Source organism: Neofelis nebulosa, chromosome 1 (genome assembly GCF_028018385.1).
Source record: "Neofelis nebulosa isolate mNeoNeb1 chromosome 1, mNeoNeb1.pri, whole genome shotgun sequence".
Lineage (NCBI taxonomy): Eukaryota > Metazoa > Chordata > Mammalia > Carnivora > Felidae > Neofelis > Neofelis nebulosa.
The window spans coordinates 149,310,378-149,335,192 of NC_080782.1; the positions used below are offsets into that span (position 1 = coordinate 149,310,378).

At 42.9% G+C, this 24,815-nt stretch overlaps 1 protein-coding gene across 2 annotated transcripts; it reads left to right on the forward strand.

The window, feature by feature from the left end:
* Positions 1–4,763: 4,763 nt before the first annotated feature.
* ZNF354C (zinc finger protein 354C) lies at positions 4,764–24,050 on the forward strand. 2 transcript variants are annotated; one of them, XM_058739370.1, is made up of 5 exons: positions 4,764–5,178; positions 6,586–6,673; positions 12,898–13,024; positions 13,414–13,509; positions 19,092–24,050. In XM_058739370.1, exons 2-5 carry the CDS (start codon positions 6,641–6,643, stop codon positions 20,504–20,506), a joined length of 1,671 nt encoding a protein of 556 aa, XP_058595353.1. In that variant the 5' UTR covers positions 4,764–5,178; positions 6,586–6,640; the 3' UTR covers positions 20,507–24,050. The 2 variants fall into 2 exon arrangements, with proteins under 2 accessions (XP_058595353.1, XP_058595344.1); XM_058739361.1 differs by lacking the exon at positions 4,764–5,178 and adding an exon at positions 5,185–5,356.
* The last annotated feature ends 765 nt before the right edge of the window (positions 24,051–24,815 follow it).

Genomic DNA, 24,815 nt, shown 5'->3' on the forward strand with positions numbered 1-24,815 from the left:
CGGTGATGACTGCTGCTTGAGAGCCCTGTTGGATTTTGCACAGAGGAGTGGCTGGTTTCTGAGAGGCAATGTCCTGAGAGTCAGCATTCTAAGAGACCTATATAGAAGTTGCAAATCTTAGAACTCGACTTTGGAAGTCACATGAGATTAATACATTAATTCTATATTCTCTTGGTGAAAAACGATTTATAGATGTGGCCCAGATTCGAGGGGAGAAGATGATACAAGAGTGTGAATACCAGGGTCATGGTTCACTGGGGGGACCAGATTTGGAGACCAGTTACCACATGAACACAAAAGTCAGGATGGTGATCACCTCTGACTGTGAGGCAAGGAAGTGATTTGGGAAGGAGCATGGGGTTCCTCAGTTTGCTTGATGCCTGAGAGAGCCTTCCTTTTCAGAAAGAGGTTTTCAGGTCAGCCAGAATGAGGATCAGTAAGAAGGCCAATGTGTTTATCAGTAAAAATAATTAAATCGAATTTTTTTTTTTTTTTTTTTTTTTGCTCAGCTCTAGAGTGGGTGATTTGAGGTAGGATAAAACCCATCTTACTGCCTGATCACCCTAGGTGAAGTGAACATCAAGTTTATGAGGTTGCATCCAAGGGCCATCCCAAGGTCATAACATTCTTCAGGACACTGACTCTTTGTTATTAAAGTTTATTTAATTATTTTTGAGAGAGAGACAGAGCAGGAGAGAGGCAGAGAGAGAGGGAGAGAGAAATTCCAACCAGTGCAGAGCCTGATACAGGGCTCGAACCCACAAACCATGAGATCATGACCTGAACCGAAACCAAGAGTCAGACATTTAATTGACTGGGCTACCCAGGTGCCCCTCTTCAGGCCACTGTTAAATTTAAATATGTCTCCTTAACAAAACTATCAACACCTCTCTTTCCTGTCTACACTTTCCCTTATTCATCTCCTTAGGTCACCAGAGGAAGAGAATATTGGTTCCTATCTTGAGTAAGGAAACACTAAACCAAAAAAAAAAAAAAAAAAGTGCATTATAAGAGAACTAGGCAAAGAAAGAATGATTGTTAAGTTGTCAACATATTTTCTTTGAAGGGGTTTCTCTTTAAAGAGACTTCAGAGTCTAGGCAAAAGAGAAAAATGTCTATTTTTATAACGTCCTAATAGGCCATTTTCAAAGCAAGCTGGAAAAGCAGAATATACTTAAGCTTTTATAATATGATTGACATGCCCGATACATTGAATTTCTAGTATTCATAGTAATTATTTAAAATGTCCACCTTTTCGGGCACGTTGGGCTCTCGTTGGCTATTGCATTATCAAACATGTTTTCCCATTGAAGAGGTCTGTGAAATGAATAGACCTTTTTTTTTCCTAGACTGCCCCTCCACTGGCTTTGTCCAATATTTCCCACGTGGCCAGATTTATGCTGTGCTTTTTTGGTAAGAAAACCACCAAAGCAATATTCTCAGTTCATCATGTTATCACATTAGGAGCCTTATGATGTTGGTAATTTTAGCTTTATCTTGGTTAAGGTGGTGTCTGCCTGATCACCCACTGTGAAGTCACTGTTTTTCTCTTGGCAGTCAGTAGTGTCTTGAGAGGAGACCCTCTGAGTGTGCGCATGTATATCTGTACTAGTCACACCTCACTGCTGCTGGTTTTAGCATCTATGGATGACACTCGCCTTGTTATTACAGTGGTTTTCCCAAGGAGATCTCATCAGTCCATCATTTCTTCTACATTTACTCATTGGCTTTCCACTTTGGGGAAGTGTTCTGTCTTCTGTTTTTATGACTGGAAGCATGGTTTCTTATTTTACTTAATGGACTGTAATCTGCTAATATTGTTATGTACGTCGATGGAGAAATTGTCCCAGACTTGACCTCAAGAGCCTCCGCAAACTCATTTCTGTGTCCTTTCTGTCACAGGCTCGTGACTGCATCTAAGATTGGTAAGTCAAGTATACCAACTTCAGTCTATGTAGCAAAATATGATTTCTTGACTAGACGACTTGGGGGTCAGAGGAGGAATTGTGGGGTCAAAAGCATTTGGGGGGATTTTCTCTTTTCTCTTGCACGATCTTATATTTCCTCCTCTTGCTACTTTCCCCCTTGACATGTGGCTTCCACATCTCTGTCTTTCTGTTAACTGTATTGTGCCTTCATCATTGCCTTCACAAGGATGTCTCCTCACCTCCTGCATGTACTTTTAAAAAAATTGCAGTAAAATGTACATAACATAAAATTTACCATTATAACCATTTTCAAGTTTACAATTTAGTGGCATTGAGTATACTCACAATGTTTTGTAACCAGCACCAATCAATTTTCCAGAAACTTTTTTATCATCTCAAACAGAAGCTCTGCACCCATTAAGCAGTAACTCCCCCATTTCCCCTGCTGCCAGCTCCCTGGTGACCTCTTATTCCACTTGCTGCCTCTGGGAATTTGCCTATTTTAGATTCCTGATATAAGTGGAATTGAATAATACTCGTCCTTGTGTGTCTGGCTTCTTTCATTTGGCATAACGTCTTCAAGGTTCATCCCTATCAGAGCATGTGTCAGAACTTCGTTCCTCTTTAAGGCTGAGGTAATATTCCATTGTAAGTATGCACCACGTTTTACTTACCCATTCCTCTGTTGTTGGACATTTGTATCGTTTGCACATTTTGGCAATCATGAACAATGTTGCTGTGAACGTTTGTGTACATATGTTTGTGTGAACATTTCTCTTGGGTAAATACCTAAGTGGGATTACATAGTCCTATGAGGAGTGAATATGTAACTTCTTAAGACCTGCCCCCGACTCTTTCCAGTGTCTGCATCATCTTACATTGCCATCAGCAATGTATGAAGGTTCCAGTTCCAATGTGGGTGGTTCTATGTCTTTGCCAACCCTTGTTATTTTTCAGTTTTCTCCCCCCCCCCCCCTAATGACCACACTAACAGCTGTGAAAGTGGGTATCTCATTATAGTCATGATTTGTAGTTCCCTGATGACTAGTGATGTTGAACATCTCTTTTATGGGCTTGTTGGCCATTTTATATGCCCCCCCCCTTTTAAGAAATGTCCGTTCAAATCCTTTGCCCACTTTTGGAATGGGCTGTGGTTGAGTTACAGGAATTGTTTGTATATCCTGCATGCATATTCAGTTCTCTTATATACCTGTACAGTTTTGCATATTTTCACACATAGACACACTTACTCTTTCTGGTGGTGATTTTATATCCATTTTAGGAATACTACTGCCTTTTTTCTTTTCTCTTCCATATCCTTTGTATATATATATATTTAAGGATATGATGGGAGTTTTAGATTATACCACTATCATTACCTCACCTACCTGAAGAAACACTTGGTTAGCAAACAAACATACATTATTTCTACCCTGTTTTTATTTCTATGTCTAAGTGCCTACCGTGTGCCATATCCAAGAAGTGCATTGTGCCTAAAACAGAGCAAACCCTTGTATGCCTGTGGCATTAGGTCTAAAAGCTGCTTTGATCAGCAGCTGCTTTGTGATTTCTTTTAGTATAAAGATATGGGCAAAAGAAGACAAGCTAGCAATATTTCAATTTCTTTTAAGCAAATTATATACAATAAAAAAAAATGTAGGTTTTCACGACTCAACTCCATAACTTTATAAGGTTGTGATGGAAAGACCCAGATGGAATTACCCCCTCAGGCTCCTATATTCTAACACTATCCTGCCTACACATCTCTTTGCTTGGAATCTTGGAATCTTAAACCAGCCAATCAAGAACCATCTGATCATCATTAGGTAATCTGCCTGATAAACCCCTGCCATCTTCTGTAGGGAAAATAACCTTGCAATAACCAATCCAATTTTTGCCTAACTTCCTTGTTCTTTCTCCTTCCTGCCTATAAAAGTCTTTCATTTAGTACTGCTTCTTGGAGCTCCTGCTAGACAGGATGGTACCTGGTTCATGAATCATTGAATAAAGCCAGTAAAATCTTTAAAATCTACTCAGTTGTTTAAAAATTTTTTAAAAATATTTATTTATGTTTGAGAGAGACAGAGTGAGCAGGGGAGGGGCAGAGAGAGAGGGAGACACAGAATCTGAAGCAGGCTCCAGTGCTTGAACTCCTGAATGGGGAGATCATGACCTGAGCTGAAGTCAGCTGCTTAACCAACTGACTTGGTTGATGACTTAACCAAATGGCACCCCGGTTGATTTTTTTTTTTTTTTTAATACAGTGTTCATGTTGAGCATATAAGTCATAGGAGAACATACAGAAGCCTCCATTTATATAAAGGTCAAAACCTTGCACAAATAAACACTTATTATTGTGGGACACATACATGTGGAGTACGCATCAAGCTAAGGGAGTGAAATGCTTAACACAATTTAGATAAGTGACAGGGGAGCATTGTGGACCAGGCTTCAAAAATTCTGGTCAAATCTCTTTTCAAGCAGAGTGTTGGGTATGTGGGTATTGGTTTCATTTTTTTTTTTTAATGAATATAATTTATTGTCAGATTGGCTTACATACACACCCAGTGCTCATCCCCACAAGCGCCCTCCTCAAACGGTACCTATGCATACATTATCCTCGGGGTGTGCTACGTATTAAAATAAAAATAATCATAGCTAGCCGGTGGAGGGGGAGCTGTGGCGCGCAGAGCCTCCCAAAGGCGTTTAAATTCAGGGTTTGTTTTTCAAATCACCTTGCTGGTCTAACAAAACAAGCCTAGAGGCGGATTCAGGCAGCGGGCACTGCGAGGGGACCGCCCTATCCATCAGGTGCGCGCGCCCCCGCGTTGCAGACCCCTCGGACAGCGGGTCTCGGGGGCTCGCGCGGGGAGAGGGAACGTGCCTCTCCCGGGGGTCGCCCAGCCGCCTTCTGGGAGCTGTAGTCCGCGCGGGGCGGAGGCATGTCGGGAGTAGTAGTTCTAGGGTTTGCGGGGTTGCGGGACTGGTCCCGGCCTTTCTGGGGCTAGAGGCGCGGGTGATCTCGGTTACGCTGGGGCGGTGTGCAAGGAGCGGAGACTTCCCGGCTGCCTCTTCCCCGCAGCGGTGGAGCCAGCGTCTGTCCCGTCTGGGTGGGGAGTGCGGTGCCCGGCGGGGCCGCGCGCGGATACCGGGAGACGCCGCGCGGCCCGTGGGTCAGAGGTCGGCCGGGGCGGCGGTGCCTTGCGGGTGTCGCGGGCCGGGAAGACGCGGAGAGGAAGCGCCCTGCCAGGTGAGCTGGGGCGTGCCGGGACTGCTGTGGGCGGGGGCCTCCGGTGGCCGTCTGCCGAGAGACTTCTCAGTGAAGTAATACAAACAATAGCTCGCGCTGGCCGAGAACGAGGTGTGCCCGGCCGTGGTGTAGCGGCTTGGATGGATTAACTCATTTCATGCTTCTGCATGCATAGCCAGTAAGTTGACTGCACACTGCCCCCATTTTACAGATGAAGGAACTGAGGCACAATGGCCAGGTAATTTGCCACGTTTAGCTAAGACCCTGGACTGGAGCAAGGATTCCCTTCCTGCCCCTGTTACTTACCCATTTTTGTTTCTTTGTCAGGTCGCTGTGACTCCTTAAGTTCTCAGTCTCCCTCACATCTGCGAAATGGGGTAGCCATACATACGTTTTAGAGTCGTGAGGCTTAAAAATATATGAAAAGCACCCCAGATTCTGGAGTCTGTGAATACCTCTACAGCATCTTCCCTCCCCTGGCTGAGGTGCCCCAGCCCCAGATGACCCCCCCCCCTCGCCCCCATACTCTGCTAGTTGAGCTCTCACGCTGGGCACTGCACCCTGGCGAGCCCTCTGCATGCAAACCCAGGCAGCCAGTGCAGGCAGCTGTGGCCAGGGTCCTTCTCTGACACCTGCCTGACGGCTCCAGGCACACTCACCTTGCTCTCCCAGTTGGGATTTGTGTGTGACAAGGAGGGCTGTTTCCCGCTGTGGATGCTGTAAGAGGTGGCACCTGTGAGATTTGTGTGTAGGGGGGCTGACAAAGCAACAGTCTGGCATGCATCTTGTGCGAGAGGGAGTGTTTTAACCACATTACCTCTGGTGAGGTAGGGTAGGTCCAGATGCAGGGGGGCAAGAGGAGGAAAGTGTGCAGGTTGTGTTATTCCCTGGGGACCAGTGCAGCACTCCAGGCAGGGCCACTCAGGGAAGGCACCTGTGAGGCAGAAAGACAAGGCAAATGTGGGCAGGTGACTTGACTGTGGCTTCTTCGGGAAGGAAAGGGCTAGGTGGGGCAGGCGGGCTTAGGGTTGGCCATCTGTATTTGAAAGTGGCCGCCTCCGGGAAATTCATGTTCATTGTGGATTTTACAGCGTGTACACTTTAAAGCTATCTAAGGACTCCAGGTATCTGTGGGTGAATCACAGTTTGCTTAGTCACAGCTAATAGACCTTAGGTGACCGTAAAGCATCAGTTTATAGCATTTAGAAGTATGGTTAATACAGGGAGATGGAGATGGGAGAATTGTCTTAGAGCTGTATTGGCTTGGTGAGCATGCGTTTGCTTGGCTTGCATCATTTATGTGGTGCAGCTTTGCTGGGACCTGGTGGGCATTATGGGTGGTTGTAACTTCATCTCCCCAGGCCATCCTTGACACCAGAGTTCCTCATGACACCTTTTCCTCTCCAGATCTACCTTGTCAGCAGTCTACACTCCTCTTGCCAGGAAAACTGAGAAGGAAAGCATGGCTGTGGATTTGCTGCCCACCAAGGTGAAAGTAAGTGAAGATTGTCTTTCTCATGAATCGCTTTCTGGGTTTAGAGAGGGTGCACATGTTTCCATTCTTTGTCTGAGTACTTTTCTCTCCAACAAAACCTGGGGAATCCAGGGTTCTTTAAGTTTTCCCCAGGATCCAGGATTCATGGAGGGGCTGCTGAGGAATGTGCTTCCTCTGTCTCTATGTCACTCTTAATTCACCCTAAATCCAACTTCATGACCAAAGACTGAGGCAGCACTCGCTGAACATGTGCTTTGGGCTACAATAAGCGCTTGGTGGGGGCATGGTGTATTAGACAGTCTTTGTCTTCACAGAGGATACAGTCTTGCTTGGTGCAAAGACATGGAAGGACCAAAGACACCTTCAAAAAACACTGAGCACCGACTATGCACAGGATACTGTTCAGAGCACTGGGGTCACGAAGAGGAAAGAGGTTGTTTCTGTCTTCAGGGAGTTCATCGTATTGACCTCAGTTAGAAATGATTAAAGGTCCAAGAGGAGTTAGGGAAAAGATCCTGGAAGTAGTGGGGTCATTTTGAGCTGATACTGAAGGCCAGAAGGAGTTCAGCTTAGCTTGGGCTCTGAGGCCAGCACTTGGGAGGACAGGGGGCTGGGAGCCGAGCACAGGTGTGACAGTAAACTGTCTAGATGTCTTCCTTATCCATCTGACTAATTATCTCTGTCTTCTCCTCTGAATCTTGTCCACTGGCTTTGATTTATTCACACTCCCCTCCTGGGCCCTTCTTGCTCTTTGCCCTTTTTAGATCCATTTTCTTTTTCTTTTTTTTAACATTTATTTATCTTTGAGAGAGAGACACACACAGAGTGTGAGCAGGGGAGAGGCAGAGAGAGAGGGAGACACAGAATCTGAAGCAGGCTCCAGGCTCTGAGCTGTCAGTACAGAGCCTGACGCGGGGCTTAAACCTATGAAACGTTGATATCATGACCTGAGCCAGTCAGAAGCTTAACCGAATGAGCCACCCAGGCACCCCTGAAAACTGTACATTTTCTCTTTATTCCTTGAACTTGAATTCCCATTCCACTTCCATATGTATTTTTAAAAAATTTTTTTAACGTTTATTTATTTTTGAGAGAGAGGGGCACACAGAGTGTGAGCAGAGGAGGGGCAGAAAGAGAGGGAGACACAGAATCTGAAGCAGGCTCCAGGCTCTGAGCTGTCAGCATAGAGCCTGACATGGGGCTCAAACTTAAAAACTGCGAGATCATGACCTGAGCCAAAGTCAGACGCTTAACCAACTGAGCCACCCAGGCGCCCCTCTTTTTGTTTTTAAACTTTTTTTTTGCGAGAGAGTGGGGGAGAGGGGCAGAGAAAGAGGGAGAGAGAGAATCCCAAGCAGGCTCCATGCTGTCAGTGCATAGCCCTTTTCGGGGCTTGATCTCATGAACTGCAAGATCATGACCTGAGCTGAAATCAAGTGTCAGATGCTTAACCAACTGAGCCACCCAGGCGCCCCTCTTTTTGTTTTTAAACTTTTTTTTTGCGAGAGAGTGGGGGAGAGGGGCAGAGAAAGAGGGAGAGAGAGAATCCCAAGCAGGCTCCATGCTGTCAGTGCATAGCCCTTTTCGGGGCTTGATCTCATGAACTGCAAGATCATGACCTGAGCTGAAATCAAGTGTCAGATGCTTAACCAGCCAAGCCACCCAGGTGCCCCTAAGATCCATTTTCATTACTTTAACCTGAAGATCTTTCCCAAATCTCTGTTCTCAGGCCTCAACTTTTCCCTAGAAACACAGTCTAGAACTCTTAGGAAATATTTCCACATGGAAGTCCCAGCTTTCCCCAACGCCAGCTCCTGTTCCTTCCGTGGGTTTTCTGTTCTGCCAGCCCCAAAGCCTCTGTTTTCATTGACTGCTTTCCCCCAAAGTAGTGGTAGCCTACATGTTACAAATGTAGACTCTGGAACTTGAGTTCATAAGTTCACCTCCAAGCTGGGGTTGTGACCTTGGCAAGTTATTTTCTCTCTGTGTGCCTCATTTCCTCATTTGTAAGTGGGATTAATGACATACATACCTCGTTTGATCCATGTAACAGGACCGTTAATATCTGCATTTTACGGGTGAGGAAACTGAGGCACAGAAGAGCAAGTAACTTGACCAGGGTCTTCCAGCTAGCCTCGAACCCAGATAAGACCGTATATACATTAATGTTATGCTCTGAGAACTTTAGTATACGTAAAATTCTGAGAACAGTGCATGGTACATATTAAATCTCAGTAAATGCTAGCTGTTAACTACCATTATTATCATCATAAGCAGCAACAACATTATTTTAGGGCCTGCCAAATTGGTCTGCCTCTTGCCACTAGGCTGGACTTTGCTTTGATTCTCTAATTGCAAGGAGATGTGTGTTGTGGGAAACCAAAATGTAAAGGCCAGCAAAATGAAGTGAAAGCAATACCCAGCCATCACCTGGGGTGCCCTCTGCCCACAGGTAGGGATTTTCACTGTGTGAGCTTTTCCCACACCCGCAAGCTTTTCTGAGAGACCCACTTGATTTCAGCTAAGGGAAGATGAAGAGGAGGATGTTTGCAACTCAGCGTTTTTTGTGAGTTTTTTTTGACCTCTAATTTACTGAAAACCGAAGATTTGAAAGCAGATAGAATAAAGAGTACTGTACTAAATACAGAGCATCAATATCTGAACGTCCATTGGCTTCTCATCAGAAACAAGGGCCAGAAAATGATCGAGTGGTGTTTTACATGAAAGAAAGAAACTGTGAACCCAGAATTCTATAACCAATGAAAACATTCTTTAAAAAATTTTTTTTTAATGTTTTTATTTATTTTTGAAGGAGAGAGAGAGACAGCATGAGCGGGGGAGGAGCAGAGAGAGAGAGGGAGACACAGAATCCGAAACAGGCTCCAGGCTTTAAGCTGTCAGCACAGAGCCCGATGCAGGGCTCCAACCCACGAACTGTGAGATCATGACCTGAGCCGAAATCGGACGCTTAACCAACTGAGCCGCCCAGGCGCCCCACCAATGAAAATATTCTTTTAGAAGGAAGATGAAGTAGAGGCGCCTGGGTGATTCAGTCGGTTAAGCTTCAGACTCTTGATTTTGGCTCAGGTCATGATCTCATAGTCGAGAGATTGAGCCCCGCATTAGGCTCTGCGCTGAGGGTGTGGAGCCTGCTTGGGATTCTCTCCCTGTCATTCTTTCCCTGCCTCACTTGCTCGCTATCCCTATCTCTCAAATAAACTTAAAGAAAAAAAAGAAAGAAAAAGAATGAAGATGAAGTAAAGACATTTTCAGATAAATGAAAATGAACCTAAGTCATGGTCAGCAGGCCCACCCTGCAATATATGCTAAAGTATATGCTTGCTTCAAGCTGACAGGAAATAATGCCAGATGGGAGCTCTCACCTTAGGAAGGAAATAAAGAGCATTGGAACAGGAGGCCATGTGGATAAATGTAAATATATGAATACTTTTTCCTCTCAGTGTCTTTAAAATGCCTATGATTGGAGTGCCTGGGCGGCTCAGTCGGTTGAGCGAGCGTCTGACTTCGGATCAGGTCATGATCTCACAGTTGGTGGGTTCAAGCCCCGCCCCACATGGGGCTCTGTGCTGGTAGCTCGGAGCCTGGAGCCTGCTTCAGATTCTATGTCTCCCTCTCTCTCTGCTCCTCCCCTGTTTGTGCTCTCTCCCTCTCTCTTTCTCTCTCTCTCTCAAAAATAAACATTAAAAAATAAATAAAAAAATAAAATGCCTATGATTGTTTAGAGCAAAAACATAATACTGTATCATGGGGTTTATAACGCAGGTGGAGGTAATACACATGACAGTTGTGGGTCTAGAGTTCATTTATGGTTGGACTCAAAAAGCTCTGTCTTTATCTCCAGAAAAGCTCTATCTTCATCTCTGGGGAGGGCCTGGATGGCTGATTTTTGACTCTGAGGCACAATAAAGGCAGTGGATGTGCTGTTTAAGATCCCAGTGCCACTGGCTCCCCCCAGGGTGGTCATCTCAGATGGTTGGGAGCTGGCCTACCTCATTTGACAAGCCTTGCTTGACACACAAAAGGCCCCTGCTGAGCGTTTCCCCTTTAAGCCCTGCTGATTCAAAGTTCCTCCTACAGATCCAGGGACACAGCCTAGGCTGTGTGCGCAAGGACGGAGATTGCACATGGAACATGTCTTTGTCCTCCAGGGCTTCGCTGCACTCTCTCTGTCTTGTTGCACTTGTACCTGTTGCCTCCCATGAGCGTGCTTGGTGAGGTCTGGTGAGTCCTGCCAGCTCTCTGAACAGGGAGCATCTTTTTAACAACGATAGCATGAAGAAGGGGTGGTGTTCCCATACACTTGCAAGTTCTTGCATTCTGTGTGAAATCAGATATTCGCTCTAATAGACTATAAAGAACTAAGGATATATGTTATAATTCTCAGAGCAACCACTAAAAATGCAAAGAGGTGGGGCGCCTGGCTAGCTCAGGCAGAGGAGCCTGAGACTCTTGATCTTGGGGGTGTGAGTTCGAGCCGCACGCTGGGTGTAGTGATTACTTAAAAAATTTTTGTTTTAAATCTTTAAAAAAAAATGCAAAGAGGTACAGCTGAAAAGTCAATACATAAAATTGAATGCAAACAATTTCAAAACAGGGACGCCTGGCTGGCTCAGTCGGTTGAGCATCCGATTCTTGATTTCAGCTCAGGTCACGATCCCAGGGTCATGAGATAAAGCCCCACATAGGACTCCATGCTGAGTATGAAGCCTGCTTGAGATTCTCTCTCTCTCTCTCTCTCTCTCTCTCTCTCTCTTTCTCTGCTCCCCCCCCCACACACGTGCACTTTCTCTCTCTCCAAAAAATAAAAAAATTAAAAATTTCGGAATAAATGCACACACCCTGTAAACAATGTCAGCCTACTGGAAGGGTAGAGAGTAATAAGCAAAAAACTGCTTTTCTGCTCCTCCACAAACACGAAAGAATAATCAGGGTGGATGGCTTGTTGTATTCTTCCAAATACTTTTGTGTGCACACATATATATATATATACCAGATCCATCTGGATAATCAGGATCTTCTCATCTCAAAAATAAAATCCTTAAGAAGATCTTCAGGGTCCTTTTAGTCATATATATAACATTCACAGGTTTTGTTACTCAGCCTACCACAACCATTGGCTTACAAATAAAGTTTCCAGAAACATCCTTGAACAAATAACCCTGCTCAGTTGTGTGAGGCTCTCTTATAGTGGACTCCTAACAGTAGAATCACAAGGTGAAAGCATACATATTCCTTTTTCATGCCTTACAGCTCCTTCATATAAGAGTTGATAATTGGCCAGCCTCTGATTTCTCTCATTTTGCGGATTAATGGAGTTCTCTTGGAAGAACTGACTTTCTCACAGTCCTTTTTGGCACGTGTATAGTCTTGCAGGTTCTTTGGGTCTTTTATTTACTTTTAATTTCTTTAAAATGTGTATTTTTAAGAGAGACCAAGAGCCAGTGGGGAAGGGACAGAGAGAGGGAGACTAAGAATCCCAAGGAAGCTCTGGGACCCTGGGTCTTTTAATTTCCATAGACAGTGGATACCCATGTGACAGTCTAGTTTAGTGGTCAGTCTGCCTGAATTCAGTTCCAATCTCTACCAGTTTCTAACAGGATTACCTTGGCAGGTAACGTAACCTCTCTGAGCTGCTTCTTCACTTGCAAAATGATTTAATTATAGTGTCTTCCTCATAGAATTTCTGTGAAACTTCGTGAAGATACTATGTTCAAAGTTCCTGTCATAGTTCCTGACATACAAGTATTCAATAAACATAAGCTAATACTATTTTTATTACCCTTTGCTTTTACATCTCAGAAATTCTTTTTTGTTTCGGTTCTACTAATGGCTTTTCCAGTTTTCTGGCATTGTTCTAAGTGTATTCTGATTTTTCTCCTCTTTCCTTTAATTTGGATTTTGAGTGAGAGGGAGGTGGATGTCTGTGCTCACTTGACAGATCCCAGCCTGGGATTTAAATTCCCTTTTGGCAGGGACTTGGCCTTTCTCCCCGACTTTGCCCTCACAACACCTGGTGGGTTCTCAGTAAATATTTGTATAATTGTCGATGGGGGGGGGCCCAAAAGTAACATAAATAGTCCATTTGAAATATACTTAGAATCCTGGGACATCAGGGTTGGTTGTCGCACATCCCTGCGTCACCGGCGTTACCGAGTGGTGGAGAACTTGGTCCTGGGTGAGCAGGAATGGGTTTGCCATTACAGGAGTCTGTGACGTTCAGGGACGTGGCCGTGGTCTTCAGCCAGGAAGAGTGGCTGCGCCTGGACTCTGCGCAGAGAACCCTGTACCGGGAGGTGATGCTGGAGAACTATGGCACCCTGGTCTCGCTGGGTAAGGAGGCTCGTCTGTAAGGGAGAATCCGCTGCGGGAGCGCCTTAGAACTGCCCCTGTGGGGTTCAGAGTCTGCAGTTTCTCCCCTAATGAGCCCCTGGGAAAGGAAGAGCCTCTGCGGAATTCAAGGCATTCATTTGTGTCCAGATGCCCTTCCTCTGCCTTCCTCTCACCTGCCTCCTGACCAGGGTGGTCTTCCTCCACTCACTGGGTCCTGTGGGGGGTCAAGGGGGAAGAGGGATAAGGCTGTGTTGTTTCTGAACCAAACCCACCCACGATGTGCTGCGTGCCCCACCTCCCCAGGCTCCCTTCTCTGCCCTGTTGGCTCTGGTTTGTGAGCTCTGGACTTGCCCCATCTGCTCAAACTCCATTCCCTTCCCCACGAACAGGGATTCCATCTTCGACGCCAAAGGTGATCTGCCGGTTGCAGCAAGGCGAGGATCCTTGCGTGGTGGAAAGGGAAACCCCTCAAGACGCCTGTCTGGGTGAGTGCGCGGCTGGGAACCGGGCACAGGGCGGGGTATATATGACAGCAGGTCAGGAGGAGGCGGTGCTCTGAGAATTTTGCTGGAAGTGCTGAGCCAGGGCCCCCTCATGGGAAGTTCCTTGGTGATAATGGTTTTCTTTGCAGCAAAAGGCCCCTGAGTAGACCTCTTTCTTCACTTAACGCACCCCGCTTTCCCTCTTTCCTTCTCTGCCACTTCACCCACTTCCTTCTGCTGTCTTGGCCTCTTGATCTCCACGGTTTTCTTTCCATCTGCAATTACACATGACAGACTTGAAAAACTTTACACCTTCGGTTGTGTCTTGAATTCTTTGTAATTTCTCTCACAACCCCATATTTCAGGGTGTTGTCAACGCTTCCGTGTCTCCGGTTTCTTAACTCAGCATTTCCCTTTTATGTCCCTGGAGACTGGGGCTGTCATGTCCCACTGTGAGAGTCAACCAGCTCCCCTGGACCTCTGTAGCTTTTCTGGTCCAGGGCTTGGCATGCTTTTCCCACAGTGGACCAGATGGTAAATATTTTTGGGGGCCACAGGTCTCTTTTGCAGTCCTTAAACTCCGCCATGTTAGTGCAAGGTAATGCAAATGCAGACAGAGACAGTAAGTAGTCAACCCATAGGTGTGGCTGCCTTCTAGCACCAGAAGGAGGTATCAGCTGGAGTTGGCCCAGAGACCTGTAGTTTGTAGACTCCTCTTCTAGCCTAGTCTAAGCTCACTGGTCTTTATCATAAAACTGTAAGTTGTTGAAGTTAGAAGATCACTTAAAGACTGTCAAAGTTAGATACCTCTCTTTATCACGGAAGAAACAGTGCATCAGAGGTTGTCAAACACTTTGCTGGCAGAGCTGGAAAAGCTGAAAAGCAGTGAGAAAAGCCTCGATCACCAGTGTCATTTCTGTTCACCGTGTGACACAGACTGGGCAATATTTTGTGGTTTGTGGTCTTTGTGGTTTGACCTTTATAATCTATGATTCTTGCCTTTATTGGCATGTTTTGTTTGCTCGTTGTCTTCACAAATACTTTTCACCTTTATTAAAATACAGTTTTCTAGGGGCGCCTGGGTGGCTCAGTCAGTTAAGTGTCCAACTTCGGCTCAGGTCATGGTCTTATGGTTCATGAGTTCGAGCCCTGGGATTCTGTGTCTTCCTCTCTCTCTGCCTCTCGCCAACTCATGCACGTGTGCATGTGCACTCTCTCTTGAAAATAAAGAAACATTAAAAAAATTAAAAAAGAAAAGAAAATACAGTTTTATCCAAAGAAAGAGTTACTGAGTAGTACAGCCTAGCACATAAGATCATGATTTGACTTTGGACATTTCCTGATTTCATGTTACCCCTGCCACTGCTTCCAAGTGCTCTGAGCTACGGGGAAAGTTACCTACCTTCTCTGAGCCTTGTTCTCCTCTCTCGCCTTCTGGGCCATCAGCAGAGTGATTGATCTTTTCAAAACTCAGGTGTTATTCCCATACCTTAAGAGACCTTGTTGTTTCTCTCTTTATCCACGGAGTAAAGTAAAATTCCTTAATGTGACATTAAACCTACTTCGTAGCCTGTCTCCATGTTGCTTTATAGAAATCAGTGGCCACTTCCACTCTGGCTCCATGTTCTGGCCAAACCTGAACCCTCATTAACATTTGTGTGTCATTCCTTCTCGGGTTACTGCTTCCCCCTTGTCCACAGGAAACCTTAGATCCATCTGCCCCCCTCATCTGTGGGTTTTTCTTATTTTTTCCTGCTTCCCAGTCAGCATCCATTTTCCAGTCAGTCGCATTCATACAGCACTTTCTGCATGCCTTGAACATATCCATTACAGCATCTGTTGTAGTGAATTATAGTTATTCTCCTGTTATTTCTTTTCCTAATTGGATTGTGCATATTTAAGGAAGAAACCAGGTCTGTCTTTGAATTCTGTGCCTGTAGCATCAAATATACTGCCTTCACTTAATATTTTTTGAGTGTAATTGAACTGCCTTTATGATTAACTCAGTGCCAAGGAAGCTCAGATTTAAGTACTCAGTGCAACCAGACCATGGCAGCTATATCATTGTTCACCTTCCACTCTGTCCTCGTTCTTACCAAATAAGGCCACCGTTTCTTATTATTATCTGCCTAAGAACTTACAACCCCTCCTGTGACCTGTATTATTATTCTGAATTCTTCTGCCAGTTGTTCAGGAACTCTGTGTTTGGCTTTACCCTGTTATTCCAGGGGTGCCTGGGTGGCTCACTCAGTTAAGCCTCTGACTTCGGCTTAGGTCATGAGCTCACAGCTCTGTGCTGACAGCTCGGAGCCTGGAGCCTGCTTCGGATTCTGTGTCTCCCTCTCTCTCTGCCCCTCCCCCTCTAGTGCGCTTGCTCTCTCGCGCTTGCACCCTCTCTCTCTCTCAAAAATAAATAAACATTAAAAAAATTTTTTTAAATGAATTCGAACCTGGATTTCCTCTTTTAGTCATTAAGCCCCTCCCCCCACCCCCAAATAGGTTTACTTTCCCCACAGATGACTTTGATCAGGCCTTCTTTCTGTCTCATAGACTCCTCTTTTCGTTTTCTACTGAAATCCATCCCCTCGCTCTTTATTATCCAGCTTCCTTTATAGAACCACTCCTTGCTAATACTGTTGGTGTTGGTGTCTTGGTTCTCTGAACCTCACACCAACATTATACAGCCGAGGCTTCTCATATCAAGGAGAAATGAACCATTACTGTTTAATCATTTGTACGTTTCATATTATCATTGCTGATTATTCACTATTTGTTCAATAAATGACTGGGTTTCAGGAGTCTGTTATAAGAGTAGGGAATCCCTTTTCATTTTTGAGGTCACCTGCTCTTCATAATTTTTCCAACTAACTCTGCCCAGTTTTGTTGTTTTTTATGTTTATTTATTTTGAGAGAGAAAGAGAGCACAAGAAGGGGCGGGCAGAGAGGAGAGACAGAATTCCAAGCAGGGTTCGCACCATCAGTGCAGAGCCTAATGCCAGACTCAAACTCCTATACTGTGAGATCATGACCTGAGCCAAGATCAAGAGTCAGTTGCTTAACCGATTGCACCACCCACATGCTCCCATTATTTTTTTTATGCAAGACACTCTAATTGCATGCTTATCATGTGCACAGTAAGGAATTAATAAATAATGTTAATGTTTATAATGTTAATGTATAATATAGGTATGTAATATACATTACAGCATGTATAATCTACAATATGTATGTATAGTATATACATATATATACATATGTCTATATTAATATACACTAATAATGTACATTAACAATAATCAAGATATTCTCCTTGAACAAACACTTGAATTATTTTCAGACTTTGTGTATGTATATATGTTAAGTGATAGAATGTTTAAGTAAAATATGTTTTGGAAGAGAGAGAGAGAGACTGATTTAGGCTTTAGTCATTAAATTTCTTTAGAAAAATGAGATTAGAGTAGCCTAGTAGATTTCTGGATGGGCAGGGAATCTCATATTGTGACAAAGGATAAAAAGAGGGGAGGTACCCTGGTCAGTCCTTTAACTTACAAACTGTTAGGTTTTCCATTAACATCTTGAAGAAAAATCTATATTTTTATACAGATTTATAGCCTGTGTGCCTTTTTCCTCTTATTATTTAATTTTAATCATATATATTTTATTACTGAAACCTGATGGATTTTTATTAACCTAAATTTAAGTACATACAATTACCTAATTACACAGACCTAGTTTTAACCTATTTTCAATCATGGATTGATTAAAGAAAGCCAGATTTGAGCCCATAGTTCCATAGAATCAGCTCAAGCTGAATCCTTTCACTTAACATCATATCTGAGCTTGGGGCTTGGGCATATTTCAGAACTTTGGGGCATATTGACTCCACATTTCTTGTAAACTTTCATTTGTCTAAAGAGATTCTCACAGGGGTGCCTGGCTGGCTCAGTCAGTGGAGCATGAGACCTTTGATCTTGGGGTTGTGAGTTTGAGCCCCATGCTGGGTATAGAGATTACTTAAAAATAAAATCTTTAGGGGGCGCTTGGGTGACAGTCTGTTAAGTGTCCGACTTCGGCTCAGGTCATGATCTCGCGGTTCATGAGTTTGAGCCCCACGTCAGGCTGTGTGTTGACAGCTCAGAGCCTGGAACCTGCTTCGGGTTGTGTCTCCTTCTCTTTCTGCCCCTCCCTTACTCAAACTCTCTCTCTCACTCTCTCTCAAATAAATGAATAAACATTAAAAAAATTAAAACTTTAATAAATAATACAAATATAAAAATAAAAAGATTCCTACAAAAGGAGGTCAGTCTTCTGGTTGCAGGTTATTAGAAGAGATGACTGTATCTATTTTTCCTCGTGATCAATTTGGAAGGGAAAAGTGGGGGCAGGGAGGTGTGAACAAAACTGTTATTCCTCCAATCACCAGGGATAGGTTGTTGCACGAGGCTGATTTATTCCATATTTTCCTCTTCTTTATAGTCAGCATCTTGAATTTAGATCAGAAATCCTCAATACAGTCATGCTTCAGGGCTGCTATAAGTTTGAAAACCTGAGCACCCTCTTATTAACAGACTGTTTCTCCTTTCACAGACTATGATACAAAATCATATTCACATGCAGATTCACAAAATTTAAGGAAAACATCACAGATATTTTTAAATGATCACACCTAGAGTTTCAGCTATGGGCACTAACATCATAAAAGCCACATGTGAATAGAAAGAAGATACGGGTGCCTGGCTGACTCACTTGGAGGGGCACACAACTCTAAATCTTGGGCTTGTGAGTTTGAGCCCCATGTTGGGTGTAGAGATTATGCAAAAATAAATAAATAGATAGATAGATAGATAGATAGATAGATAGATAGATAGATGTGAGTTTGAGCCCCATGTTGGGTGTAGAGATTATGCAAAAAATAGATAGATAGATAGATAGATAGATAGATAGATAGATAGATAAGTAAGTAAACTTTAAAAAAAAAAAAAAAGAAAATAAAGACAAGTTACCTACCTCATGGCCCAGCATACAGAACAGGAAATGATACACTGAAATATGCCACAGTTTATTCAACTCGAGCTTAGGAGCTAACATTTTTCTGTAGCCTCATACCTTCAGCTCGACCTGTTCTCTCTGCCTCTACTTCTCTCAAGTCGCAATGTCTTCGTTTCCAATGTTAATCTGTTCACTCTATTCTCCGACACCACTCCTTCACCTGTTTACCACTCTTCCTTTCCATCCTATCCTGTTTTTCCCTAGTGGCAAGTCCATATTTGAGGTCAAAAGAGGTATAAAACCTCTTTTATTTATTTATTTTTTGAGAGAGAGACCAGGGGAGAAGGGCAGAGAGAGAGGGATAGAGAGAATCTCAAGCAGGCTCCACTTTCAGTGCAGAGCCCGACATGGGGCTGGATCCCACAACCCTGGGATCATGACCTGAGTTGAAACCAAGAGTCGGACATTCAGCTAACTGAGCCACCCAGCTGCCTCTCAGACCTCTTTTATATGTACTATTGCCAATTTTACTGTTCCACGGTTGCATGTTTCTCTCTTCCCGTAGAGGTGCCGTTAATGCTTCTGATCCACTCCAGGTTTCAAGACTTGGCCTGAAATGGAAGCCTCACCTCCCAGACAGGACATTTCTATAGAAGAAACATCTCAGGGAATAATAAAGAAAAAGCCCATTAAGTTTGGTCACTGGGACATTGATTTTGGACAGACTTTGGAATTGGAGAGTGGAACAGAACAGGAACAACGGAAGAAACCTCTTCAGCAAATCATGGCCTCACACAAAAAAACTGTGAGTGGAGATGTAAAGCAGACACGTCTTGAATTGGGGAAAGGCTTACTTATAAATACAATTCTTGTCACACAACAGAGTGTTCCTATAGAAAGGATACCCAATATACATTACACTTTTGGGAGAGATTTTAAACAGAATTTTGATCTAATGAGATGCATCCAGATTTACCCAGGAGAAAAACCTCATCTTTGTAATGAATGTGGGAAAAGCTTCAACCAGAGTCTCCATCTGATTGAACACCAGAGAATTCACACTGGTGAGAAACCCTACAGATGTAGTGAGTGTGGGAAACCCTTTAGCCACAGATCCTCCCTTCTTGCCCATCAGAGAATTCATACTGGAGAGAAACCTTACAAATGTAATGAATGTGAGAAGGCGTTTAGCAGCAGCTCGACCCTAATCAAACACCTGAGGGTGCACACTGGCGAGAAACCCTACCAGTGTAAGGAATGTGGTAAAGCCTTTAGCCAGTGTTCAACCCTCACTGTACATCAGAGGATTCATACTGGAGAGAAACTCTATAAATGTGCTGAATGTGAGAAGGCCTTCAATTGTAGAGCAAAACTTCACAGACACCAAAGAATCCACACAGGGGAGAAACCCTATAAATGCAGTGAATGTGGGAAAGGTTACAGCCAGTTTGCATCCCTGGCTGAACATCAGAAGCTTCATACTGGAGAACAGCTGTGTAAATGCTTGGAATGTGGGAGAACCTTCACACGCATCTCCACCCTTATTGAACACCAGCGAATTCATACTGGTCAGAAACCCTACCAGTGCAATGAATGTGGGAAAGCCTTCAACCAGTATTCATCCTTCAGTGAACATCGTAAAATTCACACCGGGGAAAAGCTTTACCCATGTGGAGAATGCGGGAAAGCCTTTGGTTGCAAATCCAACCTTTACAGGCATCAGAGAATTCACACTGGAGAGAAACCCTACCAGTGTAATCAGTGTGGGAAAGCCTTCAGCCAGTATTCATTCCTAACAGAGCACGAGAGGATCCATACTGGCGAGAAACTCTACAAGTGCATGGAGTGTGGGAAAGCCTACAGTTATAGATCAAACCTTTGTAGACACAAAAAAGTTCACACTAAGGAAAAACTCTATAAATGGAAGGAATATGGGAATCCTTTTATCTATAGCTCCTCCCTTACTCAGTATCAGAGATTTCTCAGAGATGATGAGTCCTGTGAAGTTTAATTCTTCTCTCAAATGATTCAAGACTCCTCACTGGAGAATAATAAATAGGGCACAGACTGCAGATCAGATAAAGATTTTTTTTTTTACTTCAGGAGGAAATATGCTAGTTTCCACTAAGTCATGGTAAAATTGATCAATGGAATTATGAAGAGCACCGATTTGTCAAATTTTATAAGAATCATTAAATATTAAATGCTAAGGTTACAAAGAACATATAATAATTTTTAAATTCATAGAAAAAATATAAAAGGCCTAACTTTAAAAAATAGTAAAAATAATGGAATGTGAGTTTTGTTTCTTTTTCTTTTTCTCTTTCTTTTTCACTTTCTTTTTCTTTTTCTTTTTCTTTTTTAGAGAGAGAGCACAAGTGGGGAAGAGGGGCGGTGGGGGGAGAGAGAGAGAGAGAATGGGAGAGAGAATCCCAAGCAGGCCCCACACCCAGTGCAGAGCCTGATGCAAGACTTGATCTCACAAATGTGAGATCATGACCTGAACTGAAAGCAAGAGTCGGACGCTTAACTGACTGAGCCACCCAGGCGCCCCTAAGTTTTGTTTCTTTCATTAGAGTTTATTCCCTAAGAGTAAGCTTCAGTATGAATTTTCTTTTAAAAATGGTCATTGAGTTAAAGTGAATAAGCGTGAGGCCATAATTTGCTAAAATGGCAGGCAAATACAGGACACACGCTTTTCCATGAAGAGAAGCTCAAAATAAAAAGGAATTCTTTAAATTCAAATTTTCACATGGAAAGAATCAAGCTCAATTTTTCATGAACTGTGTCACTGGCAGGTTATATATATAAATATTTATATATCTATACACATATGTGTACAAACATACATATGCACAAGCTTTGGAATATATGTATATTTTTTCCAAAAGTTTTTTATGATTAAAAAAACATGGTTTCATTAACCTAGAATTCAGTTTTGGAAATTGAAATTTTTCCCAAAGTGAGTCTCTTTTCCTTTTCCTTACATTATTTCTTAATTTGACATGACTTGACATTACTGAATAGTCTTAGGCTAGTATTATAGAAGGTGCAGTAAATTGAGGCCAGTGGAGAGAATGTGATGCAAATACTCTGTTTTCTGTGGCAGAAGGTACGTATTTGCAGAATCTGACTACAGCTGGTAGCTCATTAGAGCCAGGTGGAATTTTAATTTAGTTTATTTATAGCTAACAAAATTGAGCTTATTGGGCAGAGTCGAGACTAGAATCTAAGTTTCCAGCTCCTGTTTTCTGTGACATTTACAGGTATGAATTACAATAATTCACTTCCGATCTCACGTCCCGAGAGTATGACTTACTGTTTGTTTTGTAAACTGGTTCGGCACAACAACAGTAATTTCATCAGTTTTATTTCTGTGTTTGACAGGTTCTTCCTAACTGCAATCCTGTTAATTGGCTTACAGTCATGCCTTTGTTTTTCTTATGTGTCCCTAATTACACCTGCTTTTGTAATCACTGTACATAAGTCCTCAAACCCAGCTGAGGTCCAGATAGTGAAATTGCTTTTCGATTTTCACATACAAGACTGCCTTTTCATTTGTTTTTCTTATACGTCTTTTGTGTAAAGTGATAAGTGAATATTTAATTATTAAACCTTCTAGTCATCGGTTAAAATTGGGTATCCAAATATTTTCCATATTTTTGAGATACATTTCATTTTCCCTGTGCCTCCTTCCCACAATTTTATATTTCAGTTTCACAGTTGGTATCATTTAAAAAACTGTCCTAATAAAAGTAGCTAGAACCGTCTGTCTGAGAAAGGTTTTAGAATTAAATGCAGACATTCAGCATAGTGTACTTCTTGACCTGTCTTAGCTCATTAGAAAATCTCTCTTTATATATTTATGTATATTTGTTAGGAAATGAGCTTTCATAAAGACTTCAATGTTTAACACTGGATAGAGCCATTTGCAAGATATTTCAGATAAAAACATGTTTGGTTATCCAATAGCAATGACCATGTTTAGTGCCCAGATTTTGGTTTCCAAATGCTATTCCCTACTGAAAATAACCATGGCTCATTTGGAGCAGGGAAAATATAAAATGTGTCTGAGGTATCTTTTTATGAAACAAAACCAATAGATAGCACTTAAAGACAAGCACTTAAAGGATAACATCAGGGGCTCCTGGGTGGCTGAGTCGGTTAAGCATCCAACTGTTGGTTTCAGCTTAGGTCATGATCTCACAGTTTTGTGAGGAAGAGCCCTGCGTCGGGCTCTGCACTTGGAACCTGTTTAGGATTCTCTCTCACCCTCTCTCTGCCTGTTCCCGGTTGTGCCGTCTCTGTCTCTCTCAGAAACAAATAAACTTAAAAAATTTTCTTTTAAAAAAGGATAATGTCAGAAGGACACGGAAACCAAGTTGAAGTTTCTCTCACTGGTCAAATTTAACACAATATAAACATCAGAAAGAATAATCATTGTAATTGTGTATAACATGCTAAGTAAAAATGAGCCCATTATGAAAAAGTGGTGGAAAAAAAAAAGGAAAGCTGTCTATGAACTTATTTGGTGAATGCCATCTTTTTAACTGTATGTGGAATGATAGACAAATCATCTTAAAACCCTCAATGCAATTAAATCAGGAGAATCCAATGGATAGTAAAACCATCAGGTGAAAAAAATTTTTAAGGAACATTATATGGTGTCAAAGGTCACAGATCCGATTGCAAAGAAAAGATATGCCTTTATAATGGAGAGATCTGGCTGTCAAACTGAGTTTCACTACCGGTGGGGCAACCTGACTTTATGTGGCTCCTGATGAGATGCAGTACGAGGCACACATGATCATCTGTGACGTATTCTTGCCAAAAATGCTTAATGAAAATCTAATTAAGCCTCCTCTCCGGATTGTTTTCCGTGTTTATAAGAAATCTAAGAGCTAAAGGAACAACTTGAATTATGTGATGAGGAAACAGACAAACCGAGAGTGCGAGACTTTGTACAAGACAGCTGGCCAGGACTTGCAACAAGCCAATGTAGTAGGACAAAAAGACTTCTAGATTAAGGCCCTGAAGAGTCACAAGCAAAGTGTGATCCTTAATTGGCTTCAGAGTCCGAAAAATTCAAACTGTAAAAGACATTTGGGGGTATACTTGGGGAAGGAGGAGGATGGAATGGGTGTTAGATAATGTCATACGTTTAATTTTCCTAGAAGTGATAATGGCATTGAGGTATATAGGATGTTGCCCTTATTCTTAGGAGATGCATGTAAAAGTTTTCAAGTCTGAAAAGTCATGATGTCTGCAGCACATTTGCAAGTAAGCATGTAAAAAATTAGTCAACTGTTATGAAAAATTAGTCAACTTTGTGGAGGATATAGAGATGTTCATTGGTCATCCTTCCAACTTTTCTGTATGTTTACAATTTTAATTAAAAAAACGGAGGCAGGAAGTCATTGTATAATGTGATGATTATGAAGCTTCAAGTCAGACTTCTTCCTTTGTACTTGTATACACTTCCTGTTTGAGAGTTTATTTCCTGGGGATGCAACCATTGGAAATAAAGTAACTTTTGGTTCTTGTTCCACTTTAAATGGAGTAAGCACATGCCACCTTATCTCTCCCACAAAGTACATATAAAAACCCTGGAGAGGATGCATGGAGCAGCTGTCTGAGAACTCTGAATAGTCATGGTAGCAGGCAAATTTAAGAAGGAGACCAGAATTTGAACTAAGACCATTCTGGCATTCCCAGACATTCCTGTGTAAGGACAGTGGTGCTTCGTTGAGAAGGGATGTAAACCTTTCAGAGAGGAGAACGCTTACCTGTCTTCAGAGGCACTGTCTTCCTGCTACTTGGACCTGGAGGTAAATATAGCCATGAGGTGGGAGCAGAGAGAACCCAAAACCTTGGATTAAAAAAAAATTTTTTTTAATGTTTATTTTTGAGAGACAGCATGAGCAGGGGGATGGGCAGAGAGAGAGGGAGACACAGAATCTGAAGCAGGCTCCAGGCTCTGAGCTGTCAGCACAGAGCCCGACATGGGGCTTGAACCCACAAATGGATCATGACTTGAGCTGAAGTCAGACGCTTAACCAACTGAGCCACCCAGGTGCCCCTAAAACCTTGGATTTTTAACCAGAAGGCCAGGAAAAGAAAGTAGCCCATGAGAGGTGGAATGTGTCAGGTGGTGAGAGAAAAAGAAACTCAAAGTAATTAATCTAGGGTTGTGTATGCAAGCTTAGACTCACCCCTGATTGGGACCCAGAGTCTCATAATATCTAAAATGTCCAGGATATAATGTAGAATATAAAACATAAAATATAAGAAGTCAGGAGGATTTCAACGTTCCTAGGAAA